Genomic DNA, 15,196 nt, shown 5'->3' with positions numbered 1-15,196 from the left:
GGATTTGCATTTAAATTGATAAGAACTTAATCAATGTAAATTGTTCAAATCCAATTGGGATTTAATTAAAGCAGGTTCAAAAAGTTTGGATTTGCGAAATGAGTTGAATAAAAAATTGTTATTTTACGCTGAATCGATAATAATAATCTTTGTTACGATTGATATATCGATAATAAATTAAAAAGATTTCGATTGTAATAAACAAACACATCACAACCTAATAAACAAAACAATGTTTATAAAAAATAGTTTCGAAAATGTAATTATTGAATTTTAAATAACCAAAGTTCTCTCCTTGCAATAAAATAGCTTTAATGTGTAAATAATGGATGAAAACGAAAACGCTAATCACCATATACGACAGAATTATTGTAGGAATCGTTTGGAATACCGAAGAGGTCGACGTTTAAGAGCTGTTAAGGTATAAAAAACCGAACTTAATACAACAAATTCAAATTTCACTATAATCTGTCAACAGTTCTAATACCAAATCAGGTCTACACTGTAGCAAATGAATCAAAGCACCTGCTAGTATTTGGAGTGCCAAAGATTAATTTAAAACAAGAAATCAAGTGTAAACTCAAACGGTGTGGTGATATTGAATTTATACAATGTGTTACGGAAGAGATTGCAAAGAAAGGTTAATTATGAATAAATGCTCTACAAAATATGTTATTCAACTATTATTTTTACTTTGTAGTGGAGTTAGAAGCCTTCACTGATGTATATCATGTGACCTACACAAAGGTGCAAGCAGCGCGGCGTGCTAAACGGTATTTAGACGCACAAGAATTTTATGGCGGTATATTGCATATATCCTATGCTCCGGAATACGAAACCACAGAGGAACTACGACAAAAACTCTTACAGAGAAAAGTTGAAATCAACTACAGACAGAAAGTTAACGAAAAAGTGGCAAAAACAATGTCAACTGAAGCTCAACTTAATGAACCGCCGGATAAAATTAGTAAGGAGTCGTAATGTGCCGAAACAAAAGGAAAATTATATAAAATAAACAAGAAGTCTGTTGTGGAAATAGAATATAAGATTTGCTTTTATTTGTTTTTGCCTCATGAAAAACATTAGCGTTTTAAATACATAAGAATGCATAAAAATATGTGGTTTTCACTACTTAATAATAATAATTTACCGAACTACGCATTTAAAATTATTATTGACCACACAATTATGTGTTTTATTTAGTCTTGAATTTAACAGAAAAGCTTTTGAAAACTGCTATTTAGTTTTTCGTAAATCATGATACATTGTTAGAAACGGTATCCGCTTTTGCCATAATTCAGTGCCGAAGTAAACCCAGAAGCTGTAAAAAAAGTAAATGTGAATTAAAGTTCGGTTAAAATATATATGAATTGCGTTTTTTTAACTTACAGTCCGAAAAGAGCACCACCTAAATGGGCGGCATGGTCAAAGAACTTCCAACCTAATATGCAACCGGCCAAGTCAAATCCCATTATAACTTTAATGGCCTTTTGTAATAAATGAAGAGAAAAGCAAGAATAAATTTTGAGAAAACCTTTGCAACTGTATTACAACTTACAGCTCCCGCTGAAAAATTCAGCATTGGTAAGAATAATATGCTTAATTGCGTGTCTGGATACTTAGCACAAACATAAGCCAAAATCGCCATTATCGCGCCGGACTAGAATTATTTTTGAGTTATAAATTGCAAATATACGTATTTTATGTACTAAAGAAACATACCGCCCCTATTGAAAGTCCCGGCTTTGAAGTCACCGTTTTATAGAGAATACTTGACAGACTGGCAATTACGCCAGCACTCAAATAGACACCCAAAAATTGTTCTTTTCCCAGCGACAAAACACCTGCATTGGAAAAGCTATGCAAAACATACATATTGGCGAATAAATGAAACAACGAGTAGTGGCTGAAAGTCGATAGGAACATAGGCCAACAAACCGCACCTGGAAAAAATATATTCATATATAACGAACTCTTTAGTAAAGTATTTTGGTAGCTTACGTCCTGCAGGATTTGAACAAAAGTAAGTCATCATAGTGTTACGCAATGATGGTACACGCCAAAGACCAAAAACGACTACATTCAACGCACAAAGTGGCACAAACACACGTTCACCGGGTGTCAGTTTGTCCCAATGTTGTTTCACCTCCTGTTTTAGTTCTTGCCAAACACTTTTATCCTGACTGACATTTTGTCTTCGTAGCCAAGGAAATTTACTTTGACGTGCTTTCTCTAACATCATATTACGTGTATTCTCATATTCCAATATAGTGACACTCATGAAACAACCAACACTGAACTGCATATAAGAAAATATTATTACAAAAATTTGGAATTTCTCCATAATTATTTTATAATACCGCGCCGGTGAATACGAGTGCCTTCACCACGTTACTTGGTGGCACTGCTCCGCCGAAAGCGTAATTTTCGAATGGTGGCGATGTTTGTAGGCTGCCGCTGCGCGGTGGACGCTGATGGCGTGGACTGCTGCGCATTGAGCGCATTATTATTGTACGTGGTCGCAGTAATTTACTGCTGTAACTGGGCAATAATGGCTCGCTGTTTTTTTATAAAAATATTTTTTTAATAATTGTCGGTGTGTATCCAGCTTTCAAGTACTTACGCAATTTGGCGAGTCCAACTGCGGCATAAGGCTCTATGTAGAAGCATTTTTTATTTTGTGACTTCTACAATAATTTTCCCAAATAAAATGCAACGTTTCGCAATTTCGACATGCCTCCATTCAATTAGAAACAGCTGTTTATTCCAATTTGTTTTCATTCTCCATTTGACATTCTGAACAGCTGTTGAACGATTTCACATTCGATAACATTTGAAAGACCCAATCAGACCAATTTGTTTAAAAATAGTTTAAATAATAGTTTTTATTTAAAAATACTTAAATTATGCTAATTTTATATAACAATTAAATACAATTTCACGATATTTAGTATTTAATGGTTGCAGTCACATTTCGGTATAACTTTCAATAAACGATTACACTCAATCAAATAAGAAATCAAATACTGATATCCCAACACCATTACATTTAGTTTAATATGTAAATAACGTATTTTATTTTAAATAATATTAAATATTTTTATTTATTATTTAATACGATATGTGCTTTGCAAGCATAGACAACGATAAATCGAACTAATAGTGGCATCTCTAATAAAAAGGTAAATTTGAACTCACAAACTAAAGACGCCGGTCAAGGAGTGTTTACAAAAAAGCGAACGAAGGAGTTGTGCAAAAGTATTTGTATAAAACACGTGCATATCAAAAATATGGTTTTGGCAAAAGTGCCACTTACTCCACAATGGAATTTAACAAACGGTAAATATATAAGTTATGCGTAATTTGTTGTGTTACTAAAATTATGTTTTCTTAACAAAGGATGTGTTTGCACACCGGATGGTGGTTTCCTATATGTAGGATCACGCAGCATTAACTACGTTGGTCCAATTCAACAAGTTGATGGTGCAGACGGTATAAAAGAACCGCCAGAAATTAAAGTTTTCCATACACGTCAAAGTATACTGAGTATAGATATAGATCCGGGTTGGCCAGGATCAGTAATAAAAGCAGCCGACAATGCGACTGAAGTGGCGAACACACACAACAATGCCAAGTATTTCGCAGCCTTAGCACAGGATAATTCAGTGCAAATTTGGAATTTCGATTTGGGTTGTGCGATGAGCGGCCATAAGGCACACTTCAGCACAGCGTTGTATATGGAGGGTAATGGACCATCGCCGCAGGGAGATCATGTGCTTCTAAGTTATATGCGCAATCGCAATGTGCTTTCGATTAATGCACAAGATATTGTAGTGTATTGTGTGGCTTCAAATACTTATTGTCGCCGACCGATGTTTATTTCAAGCAGAAATCAAACGCTAACGGTGTTGCGCTGCTCGCCATACAATGAACATATCTTTGCTGTAGGCACAAATCGTGGTTTGGTTGTAATTGGTGACTTACAAAGCATGAGCACGTTGTATATGTTGCGTGGCCATGAGACTGCGATAACTTCACTGTCTTGGCGTCCACTAGATATTGAACCGTTTAAACAACAAAACACTGCACAAATTGACGAAGCGCATACAGAAGTAAAAAATGATGTGCAAAAAGTTTCCACTGAAGAACCACAACAGCTAACTGAGGATGCAAAGCAAACAAAGACTGCGCCAAAGCAAAATGCTAAAACACAAAAGAATTCGAAAAAATCGATAATGCCAGTTGGTAATGATGACATCTTTGACATCTACGATTACGACTATTTGGATAACGAGTTTGGCGCACCCACAGAAACGGAGAAGAAATTTAAGGAAACAGCGGAAGAATTTGTTGTTGATAAGTCCATGGAATGTGGTCCAACAACAGAATTCGATTTTGTCGAAGCATGTAATAGTCTCAAAGGCGAAATTGACGCTTTGAAGCAGGAGCAAGATTATGGTGATGGTGATGCCAAACAATTGCCCGATGTCACACTGGCCGATTGCCAAAAGGTGGCTTGTGCAGACGATTTATCTTCAAGCTGTGGTGATGACAACAGTGGTGAGTCAACTGAAGGTAGTTTGGATTTGGCTGAGCGTTGTTCGTCGGACGATGAGGTTTGTGTCGATGGGGGAGACTTAAATAAAAAACAACAAATACTGCATCAGGCCGAGGTGCATGCAGAGCAATCCAATGATTTAGAAAAGAAAGAAATTAAAGAAAAGTCGGAAGTTTTAACAACTAAGCCTGTGGCAGACGATAACATTGATAAAAACAGCACTAAGACATCAGTTGAAGTGAAGGTTGAAGATAAACGCACGGTTTCTGAAAGCAATTCCGAACAACCATCCATTGACGGCGTCGCATCTCAAGCCAACTCGTACACTGCCGAAAAGAAAGCAGCACAACAGCCCACACTCTTGGCGTCCGCTAGCATTGATGGCAACTTTTGGATTTGGAACACCAACACCGGCGCAAGTTGTGATCGTATGCGCGCCATAAGTACCGGAAAACATGGCAAAAGTAAGTGTTATGTGTATATTACAGTAATAAAAGAAAAAATACTAATAAACAAAAAAACAAATAAATAAATTAAAAATTAAATATTCCCATCCTTTAGATACCAGCATACACATTGATTGGCTGAGCTCAACCGAATTCCTTACCACAAATAAAACTGGCGAGCTAACACTTTGGTACATGGTGCAAACAAATCCAACTGAAACCATAAATACGCATCAACGTCAACGCTACAAGTTCAAAGCAGACACTAAAAAGTCTTTCCAACAGCGCAGCGTCATGTCCTTCAGCATTTCGCATGCCAACAACTTGTTGTGGTGTTTGTCGTCATATCGTGAAATCAGCTGCGAGCATTTGCAGTCGGAAAAGCTATTGCTCAAATATTGTTGTTCTTCCACTAATGTTTCGGCGATGCGTGAGTGCCCGGATGATATGAATAAGTAATTACTGAAATATTTATTATTGCTCAAAAATACTATGTATATGTTATTATTGTTTTCCAGAATTGCTTTGGCTTTCTCCGATCGTCGTGTTGGTATCATTGACATATCAAAGATGTCTGCCACTAATGTGTTCATCGAAAATTTCGTATCACGCGTTGATGCTTCCGTGTTGGCGCTTGTTTGGAGTCCGGATAGTAAGCGTTTGGCATTTGGCACGTTGGAGGGCAGAGTAAGTTGTTGTTGATAACAAATAAAATTATTTTTTTAATAAAAAATATGTAATTTATTTTTAAACATTTTTTTTATACATTTTTATTTGAAATATTTTTTAAATTATTTTTTTATACATTTTTATTTTATATATTTTTTAAATTAATCATTTTAATAATTTTTTATATTTTTTTATATTTTATTTGTTATTTTATCTAATTATTTACTTTTTTAATAATTCTTTTTTATATTTTTTTTTACTCTAAAATTCTAAAAATTTCACTTTTTTATAAATATTTATTTTATATATTTTAAAAATTAAATTAAGTTATAAAAAATAACTTTTTTAATTATTATTTTATAAAAATTGTTTTTTATGTAATCTTTTTATATTTTTATATCTTTTTATTTATTTTACTTATTTTAAATTATTTATTTTTTTTAATAATTTTTTTATAACTTTTTATTTATTTTTATCAGTTTTGAATTTTTTTTATTGTTTTTCTTTTTTAATAATAATTCTTTTTTAATTTTTATATTTTTTTTTATTATTTTTTAAATTATTTTTTATATTATTTTTTAATTATTTTTTGTTTTTATTTTTTTTATTCTCAAATTCTTCTGAAAAATTGTAAATTTTTTCAATAAAAATAACCAATTACTCCCTTTTAAATGCCCAACAGGTTGGCGTCATTAATGTGGAGTCGGGTAAGCCCACCACCACATTCCACCCCTTCTGTGGCAAGCCCATTTATTCCATTGACTGGCAAGGCGACCATATATTCGTGGTTTGCAATGACATTTTGGCCGTTTACGAAACAAATTCAGAGCAAAAAGGTGAGTGTGCCCCAGTTTATATACACACATTTATTTGAAAGACAAAAAAATCTCACAGTACAAAAATAACAATCAATTTGTACGATGTCCGTATGGCAAGCATTCGTTTTGCGCATTCATGGTGCCGAACGACAATGCGGTCTGCTGCGAACGCGTCTGTAGTTTTCGTATATACGCCAAGTGTATAGTTTCGCGATGAAAGTCCCACTGATTCCAGGTGACATTTATGCGATTTGCGGGCGTGAGATCGTTTACAACAACCATTTCCGTTTGTGTGCCACTCGCCGACACTAGTGTTCTCCTACGTTGCTTATGCTCGTCCACAAAGTCCTTTTGTAGCAGCACATCGGCCAGTCCGAAGAGTAAAATGAGATCGACTGAAGTGTAAATAGCCGTCTTTAGTGTATGTATGAATTCTTCGAAATAACGTTCGGCATATTTTGCGAACTCTATATTGGCAAAACCGAAACGAAATTGTGAGTCTTCGCAAAGTTTCTTCGTGAGAAAAGCGGGTGTCAGCAAACCGTTAGTTAGTGCGATCGTTAGCGCGCAGTAATCTTGAAAGTTCACTGTCTGCAAAGCGGGAGGTGTCTTTAATGTATTTAAAATATGCAATATTACAACAACAAAGTATACTTACGACTTTCTGCAGTGATGTCATAACGGGATGCGCTTTATTGGTGCGTTCCACAAGTTCACCGAATGTTTGTAGGAGTTCATTTTTCACCACCTTGCGTCGCACTTCGGTTATCTTCAAAAGTTTGCAAAAATTCTCCTTGATTTCCTCGCTTACATACTCGTCCAGCAGCTCTTTGAGCCTATTCAATTCGGCCAAGTGGCTCAGCGACAGCATTAATGAGGTCCACAATTGCGAGAGGTACTTGAAATGTGGCTGCGTGTAAATTAATATATTAAACTTATTATTTTCATGTATCTCAACGTCTTCTACTTACGAACACCAATTGCGATTCGATTGCTGTGCGATATTTTAGTATTTCATTAATTTTCTCTATTATGCAATCCATCTTCTTTTGATCCAAACTCACTAGATATTCCGTTTTCTCGAAAGACTCGACTATATTTTTCAGTAGTCTATCATATGAACTGAACAATATTACGTATTTATTGATTTCGCGCACTTTTTCAATGGGCCACTTGCAGTGGACCTTCTTATGCTTTGTATCCACCTCTATTAGCTTGCCTATAGCCTCTATGCCAGTCGCTATGTAGTGATTGATATCCTCTATAGCAGTTTCAAGCGCTTCTCTGGTGTTCGTTTTTGCCATTTGTATATCGGTTAAGACTATTTGGGGGGAGAAAGGAAGGAGTTGCTGATAAAAGTCAATATTTTACAATTTTTGAAGTTTCTGATGAAAGTCTATTTTCTTATTTCTATAATTTTTGGAAAGATGACGAGATCTGATGATTTGGGTTCAAAAATTCCTAGCTCATATAAAATATTGCTCATTCTAGAAGTAGATATTTCTTCCGATTTGAAGCGGTATTCGGTAGGCTTCTATTCGAAAGGACGAATAAAACCTCCGCAAGGTTGTTCTCAATTTTGGATCGTAAATCATTCATCGAAATTCGGATCTGTTTTAGCTTCGTAGACCTGTCGGTTTTGTCAAAGACTCCGAGTACTGTAGAACGCTGCTTCAGAGGTGAATATGACCTCCTACATTGCTATAGATAAATAGCCAAAATATTGGTCCAAACGAGTCGAGAGAGTCTTTACAAGAGTTTACAGTTCGTATTGTAGAGAAGATTCGAGCATGCGTTGTAGAAACCTGTCAATTTATTGTTTCGGATCTCTACGGGCAGACTCTCATTATTTATCGCGATTCAAGACCTTCGTAACCTATTCAAGTTAGTCGTACATGTAGACAAAGGTTCCGAATAACCTCCCTTAGACTCTAATTGAGACGGGATCCGCCTCTGTTTTCTCAATATATTAACTGAAGTATCTTATTGATAATGAACAAAATGTCTTATGGAAGTATTCAACTAAAAATAACTGTTCTTTATGTCCGACTATTCGAAATTGTACGTTATTTAACTTCGACATAGTAACTGGACCTCAAAATAGGATTTGTCTGTCAGCAACAACAAAATTAGTCTCTTGTACTCTTGTACTCACTGTCACGCATATTTTCCCGCTCGCCATTCGGATCACAATTATTGTAGATAAGTATGCCGCATACAGTGGCTGTCAAACGCTGTAGATACTCCAAACGATGATAACGCTTCTTCAAAACAAAGTTTTGCAAATCTCCATGGCTGAGCACGCTTTTAAGACTTTGTCGCGTCTGCTTCAAGAGCTACGGACAAAAAAAATTGATGTTAAATTGGAAACAGTAGACTTTCCACTTCATCCCCCCGCATTATACTTACAACATGATTCTTCGGATCGCCAATATTGTAGCTGGCTATTATGAAGACCTGCATCTTGTAGAGCATTTCGTCCAGCTGCTTGTCGTTGCTCGTCTCCGGATATTGTAGTATGCCCTCGATGAGAGTTTGTAGCTTCTTTTGAAAGCTCGCCTCGTACATTTCTTTCAAATTATTGATATTCAATTCGCGGAAATTTCGATAACAATAGGTCATTAGTAGATTACTCATTGTCGGATCTGTCTTATTCTTATACAGTTGAATAGCATTCCGTTTCAATTGCAGCAATTTGCAGTTGTCCGCTATTTCCTGACGCAGCCCGAGTCGTGCGTCGCGCGCCAACAAATGCACATAGAAATACGCGAAATTTTTGTCGATTTCCAAACCGCTCTCTTTGCATTCATCCACGAATTGTACAAAAATGCGCGCGAAGTCGTTTTTAACCGACATACCGTTATTTGTTTTATTGTTGGGAAATGTAAAAAAAAATATGGAAAAAAATATTTTACAATATTTCTTGGTTCATTAAAAGGTCTTCATTCAAATATCGAACAAGCGAATTACCACCGCGACGTTTTATTGTACCGTTACTCTGACAACCGTTGTGCAGACTGTTGAAAAAATGTAATAAAATGGAAAAGAAAAATTCAATTACAAATTTTTTGCCAAACGAAAATTTTAAAATTGATTTGAAGCTTGTGACAGCTACCAGATCTCGGGTGTTTTTTTATGTATAACAGTTGTATGCATAAAACAAGTGGCCACTCTCTTATGAGCAATGCTTTCGAATTATTTTTTTTCTGTGTTCTCCATATTCACTCTGTATCTACATATGTATTTTACTATTTAAACCGCTTTTCAAGAAGTGCCTTGGTAGGTGCTACAGAAGTACCATTCAGGGAATGACCCTGTACCATTGCCAATACTAAAGTCATTTGAAGACAGACAGTTTACCATTATAAAATCGTTAGAACTCAGCTGAAGCCATAAAATACTTTGAAGTATTAGTTTAGTGTTTTAAAATTGGGTCCAAATAAATTTTTGTCGAGAATTTTCCGTCTCACTTCAGTTAGTCGACTTTATTTAAGCCGTTGAGTAGGGTTCTCAATTGGTTAGACACCAATTGGACTATAATTTAGGTCCTTTGGAACCAATGGATGGCTATTCTACTGAGAAATTGTACGGATTTGACCTTAAGAATTTAGAGAAATCTATATAGGAATATAGAGCGAGACTGAACGGTAATTAGTGACAGATTTTTTCCATCAGTGACAGTGGGTTAATTTAAAACGACTAACTGTTCATTATCCAGACCATAAGAAAGATGGACATAGTGGTAATTGACTTAGGAACGCTTACGCGATGATAGCCGATTTAATAATAGCGCGCAATTCGTCTCTTTTTCTCGCAATTTGGTGCCATTTGGAAATATCAAGTGCACCAGGTCACTATCCACCTGATCTTTCCAACGAAGTGGAGGTCTGCTTCCACCAGCGGGTACTGTATCGAACACTTTCAGAGCTGGAGTACTTTCGTCCATTCGGACAACATGACCTAACCAGCGCAGCCACTGTCTTGTTATTCGAGCTATGAACTACATCTACTGACTATATCATATGCATTGTCTGCGGTATTCGCCGTTGCCAATGTTCAGAGGACCATAAATCTTGCGCAAAACCATTCTCTCGAAAACTTTTATTGTCTACACTTCTGCCCCATAAATCAGAGCGGGAATAATATAGGACCTGTAGAGTTGGATTACACTAAATTATTCATGCCATTTGATCTCAGTTGTTAATGATTTGACTCCCATAACTAAATATATTTACATGGGAAAAGAGTTCGTTAACATGTTGATTACTTATCGGTGTCGGTCTAATGTCTTGGTTTTCCTAGAAGACAGTTCAGTTTCATGCAATCTTATACAGGGGTGAGTTCGACAGCCATCACGTCATTCGGTAACATCTTTAGCTTGGTCCTATTAATCCTACACACCACACGCGAAGCCATTCCTTAGTGCTTGGACTCGGACCTTAGCGGACTATCCCGTGGTTCAATATATGTATATATGTCCTATTGCTGATATTTAAAAGTTCTCTCTTTTTCTGCATCACTAACCTCTGGTATTTTTTTCCAACCGCCTCTCAGATGCACACATCATTCGTGAGGTTAAAAGCATCTCAACCGTATCGATACATGATGGCATACTTTATGTAGGCACTCAACGTGGCCATGTACAAGTCTACAAACGTAATCCGAATGTCGCATACTGCTACTCGCTAGTACAGGACGTACCGTTAGCGCCACGTTACATCACCGAAATCTCATGGAGCCCAATCGCCAACGATCATGTCGCCGTTGTGGCCAATGCCAACAACATACACATACTGAAGGCACAATCGACGGATGGTGTACTCACACCCGTGCGTCGCATAGAGATCAAAAACCCCAAAGCGGCCAATGCCTGCGTCAAATGGAGCAATCGCAATGCCAATGAATTTCTCACGTGCGGCTTCGATGGTGGTGTACGTGTTTGGGATCTCAATTCTACTAAGAATGTTGAGAAATTTTTGAAATTCTTTCCCTGTCCCATGATATGTGGTCTGTTGTTGCCGACCGACGAGCAAATCGTTATGTGCGCTGGCAAATCCACTTCCGTGGAGCTCTTCGATATGCGTTTGGAGGAGTCTGAGATGTATTCGTCGATAAAATGGAAGCGCACGAACACTTTGGATCAAGTGAAGTGGGCCATGAAGGTGGCTCCGCGCACTGAGGTGACAAAACCATCGACGGCAACGGAGAGGCGTCGTGCCAAGCGTGCTTTAGTCGGTGGTCCAGCCGAGAACAGCGCGACAGCAGAGTGTGCGAATGGTGCTGCGGCTGGTAATGGTGAGGCTGGTGCTGAGGTGGCCGATCTGTTAGGCTCACTGAAGTTGAATGAGAAGAGAGAAGAGAAGTCGGCGACAGCCTTGGTTAAGGAAGAAGTTAAAGCGAGTAAGGAAATGCAAGTGGCTAAGGCCAATGAGATGCATTTGGACTGGACTAACGGCTCGATCTATATGAGGGTAACTGTTTCTTACATATATTTCTGCGTTTTATTTTTTTTTCTCTCTCTCTCTCTCTTTATTTTACAATTTTATCTAAAAATATATACTTTCTAGACCCCATCCACGGTAATGAACTTGACAACCAAGGAGCTGAATAAAGATGTTCTCGAAAAATTGAATATGGTTTTGAGCAACAGAGATACGAAACCTTTGCTTCTCGCCAAATTATTTGGCACAAAAGCGGACGCACAAAGATTATTGGACGTCGAATGTATGTAGTATGCCGTTGGGTATATAAGTCCTGACTATACAATTATAATTCCAAATGTTTTCTAATTTTTCAGTAAATACTCATAGGACTACGAAAAGCGCTGGCGTAGCCAACTTATTTATGACACAGGTAAAGTCATCGCTCAAAGATGAGATACTCATTGCTATACAAACCAAAGAACTGTGCGAATGGCATGTTGCCCTCGCACCAACCATATCATACAGGTACACCAATACATCCACCTTTTTATATAAATGTATAAATTAATCAAAAATATAACGTTTGCAGTTTTTGGCAACACGTTTGCCAAGTCTTTGCCGAGCAACTGCTGGAACAGGGCTATGCACTGCTGGCAGCCACCTACATCATAGCGCTGCATCGGCACGAGGTAGCTATCGAAATGCTCATGTCAAAGTATTACTTCAAGGAGGCGCTATTGATCGGACGCATTCACTTACAAAAGGACGATCCGTTATTGTTGACCATAGTCGATAAATGGACTTCGCATTTGGTACTGGCTGGCAACCTTACTGGGTCGGCGTTGCTGTAAGTGTTAAAACAGAAATTATAATAAATATTAATTATTGATTAAAATAAAAATAAAAAATCAGAATAAAAAGAAGTAAATCAAGTTAAACAAATAACAAAAATAGAAAAGAAAAAATTAAGAAAAGTTAAGAATATATATATAATAAGTTAACCTAAAATATTTGAAAAATACTTCAAAATTAATTTTTAATTAATTTATTTGTTTTTAATTAATTTACTTCATCTTCTTCATAAATCTTTCAGTTCCACACTCTCTGGACAGTATAATCGTGCGCATGACACGCTCTCCAGAATTCGTAATAGTTATCCGGAAATCGAACGGGTGCTGGAAATGTTGAATAAAAAGATGAATGCTAAACAATAAGGTTGAACAGTGAACACTTTGTTATTTACAAAAACAATACATACATATGAAAATCATATTTAAATTGTACGAGTATATACATTTCTCAATAATAGTTATACATATATTTACATACATACGAGTACATACCATTCACATGTGTTAAAGTATAGTAGTGTTTAAGAATTGCTTGAATGGCATTGTTATTTGTTTACTCAATATTTACGTTATTATAACGGTTATAACGGTTCAAAAACTCTTATTTTCATAATTTTTATACAAATGAATTTCTATGTAACTGATTTTGAAAAACCATAAAGGAAATAAAGAAATGAACTCAAAATTGAAAAAAAAGTTGTGAGAAAATTTGTTTTGATTTCCCGTTAAGATTATCAATTAAAATAAGTAAATTTAATAATATTGTTGGTAATCAAAGTTGAACAGTTGAGTTAATAGTATTTGGTTGTTTAAAAAGCCGTAGACTCAATTGGTCTGGGAACGAAATCGTGTTCTTTAAGCGTTTGACTTCATTTGATTTTAATGCGGTAGTCTATACAGCTCATCGCTACGTTCTATGTACGACAGAGGTTCTTAAAATTGTCAAGAAGTAGCTCTGTCCAACCGTTCTTCCCAGACCAAACTTGTCGGTAATAGCGATTTGACGCTGGCTTTCAAGGCTGCATGGTGGTAAAGGGAGATTATAAGAATGCCTGAGCGCTGAAAGATGGGTCTCATAATAACTGAAATTCAAACGGTATTTTTTCTGTTAACAGTGCATAAAATTGATAAAAAACGGTTCAGTACTTTATCTAGCCCTCATATTCTTGATATAAGGAAATATTGATATATCGAAAATGAGCGAAATTGGCCCGCGAATTACCCCAGATGCCATATACTAAATGCAGTGAACCTTCCCTAACTCGAATTGGTGATTTGATTCCCGTTGACTAGGAGAGAGTCGAGAAGGTTTTTAATAGCTCCTCTGTGTATGGCGCTCAGTGCTTGTCGGAAGTCAGTTGCGTCCGAAGTCCGGTGTTTGCCACTGAATTTCAATTCAATATTCCGTCGAAACAGCTACAGTTTCTTGGACCTTCAGTTAGATGGCTGACAATTGATTCATAATTGTCAGTTTAAGCAGATCTCGATAACCTCTAAAGCAACAACAATCACACAAATTGTGAGTTATCTGTGTAATACTTCATAGAAACATGTTCTTGGAAACACCCGAGCTTGACCGTTCCTTACTTGTTCCTTCATACTTTTGAGAAGTCGGTCTGCTAGAATATTCGAACCTATGATCCAAAAAAAAGACGACATTATCACAATTAACGGTCTCTTCCGAAGTTTTGCTTGCTATTCCAGTGGTTTCTTAAGCCAAATACTATTATCTTTAACGGTAATAAATTAAAATATTTTTTACTTTACTTCTATTTCGGGCCAACAACTATTATTATCGAGTACATACACCCGTACATATAAATTGAGATGTTAATTTCCCATAGTGTATATGTATGTGTGAACGCGTAAGCCGAATAAAGTAGTGCAAACCATAAATTAAAACATAAATAATTGCTCCGCATTTCAATACTGAGGTGTAAATATGTATAATATGTATGTATATTTCTGGAGAATAATTTTGTTTTTTTTCTGCAAACGGCGGCAAATTCCCACAATCGCCACACGAGTTCATCCTCTTTAAGCAAAAAAGAAAACAACAAAAATAAAAATTAAATTAATGAAAGAATAAACAAAACAAAATTGTGAGTGTCCATAAACAACAACAACAACAACAAGTGCTTGCATTGTCCACTATAAAGTTGCGCTTATTTAACACAACTCCCCCGCACCGCCAGCGACGCTCGCGCCACTCGCCACTAGTCGCGCATTCACCTTCTTCGCTTGAATACCGTTGAACTAACAGCACCAGCTTTAATAAAAACTATTTTAAGAAACGGCATTTCGTACATTTTTGTTTACATTTCTGTTTACGGCTCCAAAAATTAAATTCACACGAAGAAGCAGAAGCAGAAAAAAAACAATCCACTATTGCTATTAAAATTGCGCTACATTCACTGATTTAAAAAAGTAT

The 15,196-nt window shown here is 36.4% G+C and overlaps 4 protein-coding genes across 4 annotated transcripts; 2 read left to right on the top strand and 2 right to left on the bottom strand.

Annotated features, from left to right (window-relative positions):
• Positions 1-6: 6 nt before the first annotated feature.
• Positions 7-1,046, top strand: LOC105214531 (RNA-binding protein 48). The gene is made up of 3 exons (XM_011188017.3): positions 7-421; positions 496-640; positions 701-1,046. The coding sequence occupies exons 1-3, from the start codon at positions 326-328 to the stop codon at positions 979-981; spliced, it is 522 nt and encodes a 173-aa protein (XP_011186319.2). The 5' UTR covers positions 7-325; the 3' UTR covers positions 982-1,046.
• LOC105214532 (presenilins-associated rhomboid-like protein, mitochondrial) lies at positions 1,024-2,785 on the bottom strand. The gene is made up of 7 exons (XM_011188018.3): positions 2,624-2,785; positions 2,361-2,559; positions 2,002-2,299; positions 1,723-1,943; positions 1,559-1,660; positions 1,390-1,487; positions 1,024-1,321 (listed from the first exon to the last, which is right to left on the bottom strand). Exons 1-7 carry the CDS (start codon positions 2,668-2,670, stop codon positions 1,237-1,239), a joined length of 1,050 nt encoding a protein of 349 aa, XP_011186320.1. The 5' UTR covers positions 2,671-2,785; the 3' UTR covers positions 1,024-1,236.
• Positions 2,786-3,172: 387 nt separating this feature from the next.
• LOC105214534 (protein rigor mortis) lies at positions 3,173-13,373 on the top strand. The gene is made up of 10 exons (XM_011188020.3): positions 3,173-3,339; positions 3,400-5,022; positions 5,120-5,459; positions 5,523-5,691; positions 6,356-6,509; positions 11,046-11,962; positions 12,059-12,215; positions 12,289-12,439; positions 12,504-12,761; positions 13,008-13,373. The coding sequence occupies exons 1-10, from the start codon at positions 3,291-3,293 to the stop codon at positions 13,126-13,128; spliced, it is 3,939 nt and encodes a 1,312-aa protein (XP_011186322.2). The 5' UTR covers positions 3,173-3,290; the 3' UTR covers positions 13,129-13,373.
• LOC105214533 (uncharacterized) lies at positions 6,520-9,607 on the bottom strand. The gene is made up of 5 exons (XM_011188019.3): positions 8,901-9,607; positions 8,647-8,827; positions 7,463-7,812; positions 7,150-7,401; positions 6,520-7,082 (listed from the first exon to the last, which is right to left on the bottom strand). Exons 1-5 carry the CDS (start codon positions 9,345-9,347, stop codon positions 6,582-6,584), a joined length of 1,731 nt encoding a protein of 576 aa, XP_011186321.2. The 5' UTR covers positions 9,348-9,607; the 3' UTR covers positions 6,520-6,581.
• Positions 13,374-15,196: the final 1,823 nt, after the last annotated feature.

The sequence above is a fragment of the Zeugodacus cucurbitae genome, chromosome 6 (genome assembly GCF_028554725.1).
Source record: "Zeugodacus cucurbitae isolate PBARC_wt_2022May chromosome 6, idZeuCucr1.2, whole genome shotgun sequence".
Classification (NCBI taxonomy): Eukaryota; Metazoa; Arthropoda; class Insecta; order Diptera; family Tephritidae; genus Zeugodacus; species Zeugodacus cucurbitae.
Note: the sequence above shows the minus strand (reverse complement) of the source record. Positions and strands in the feature narration are given on the sequence as shown.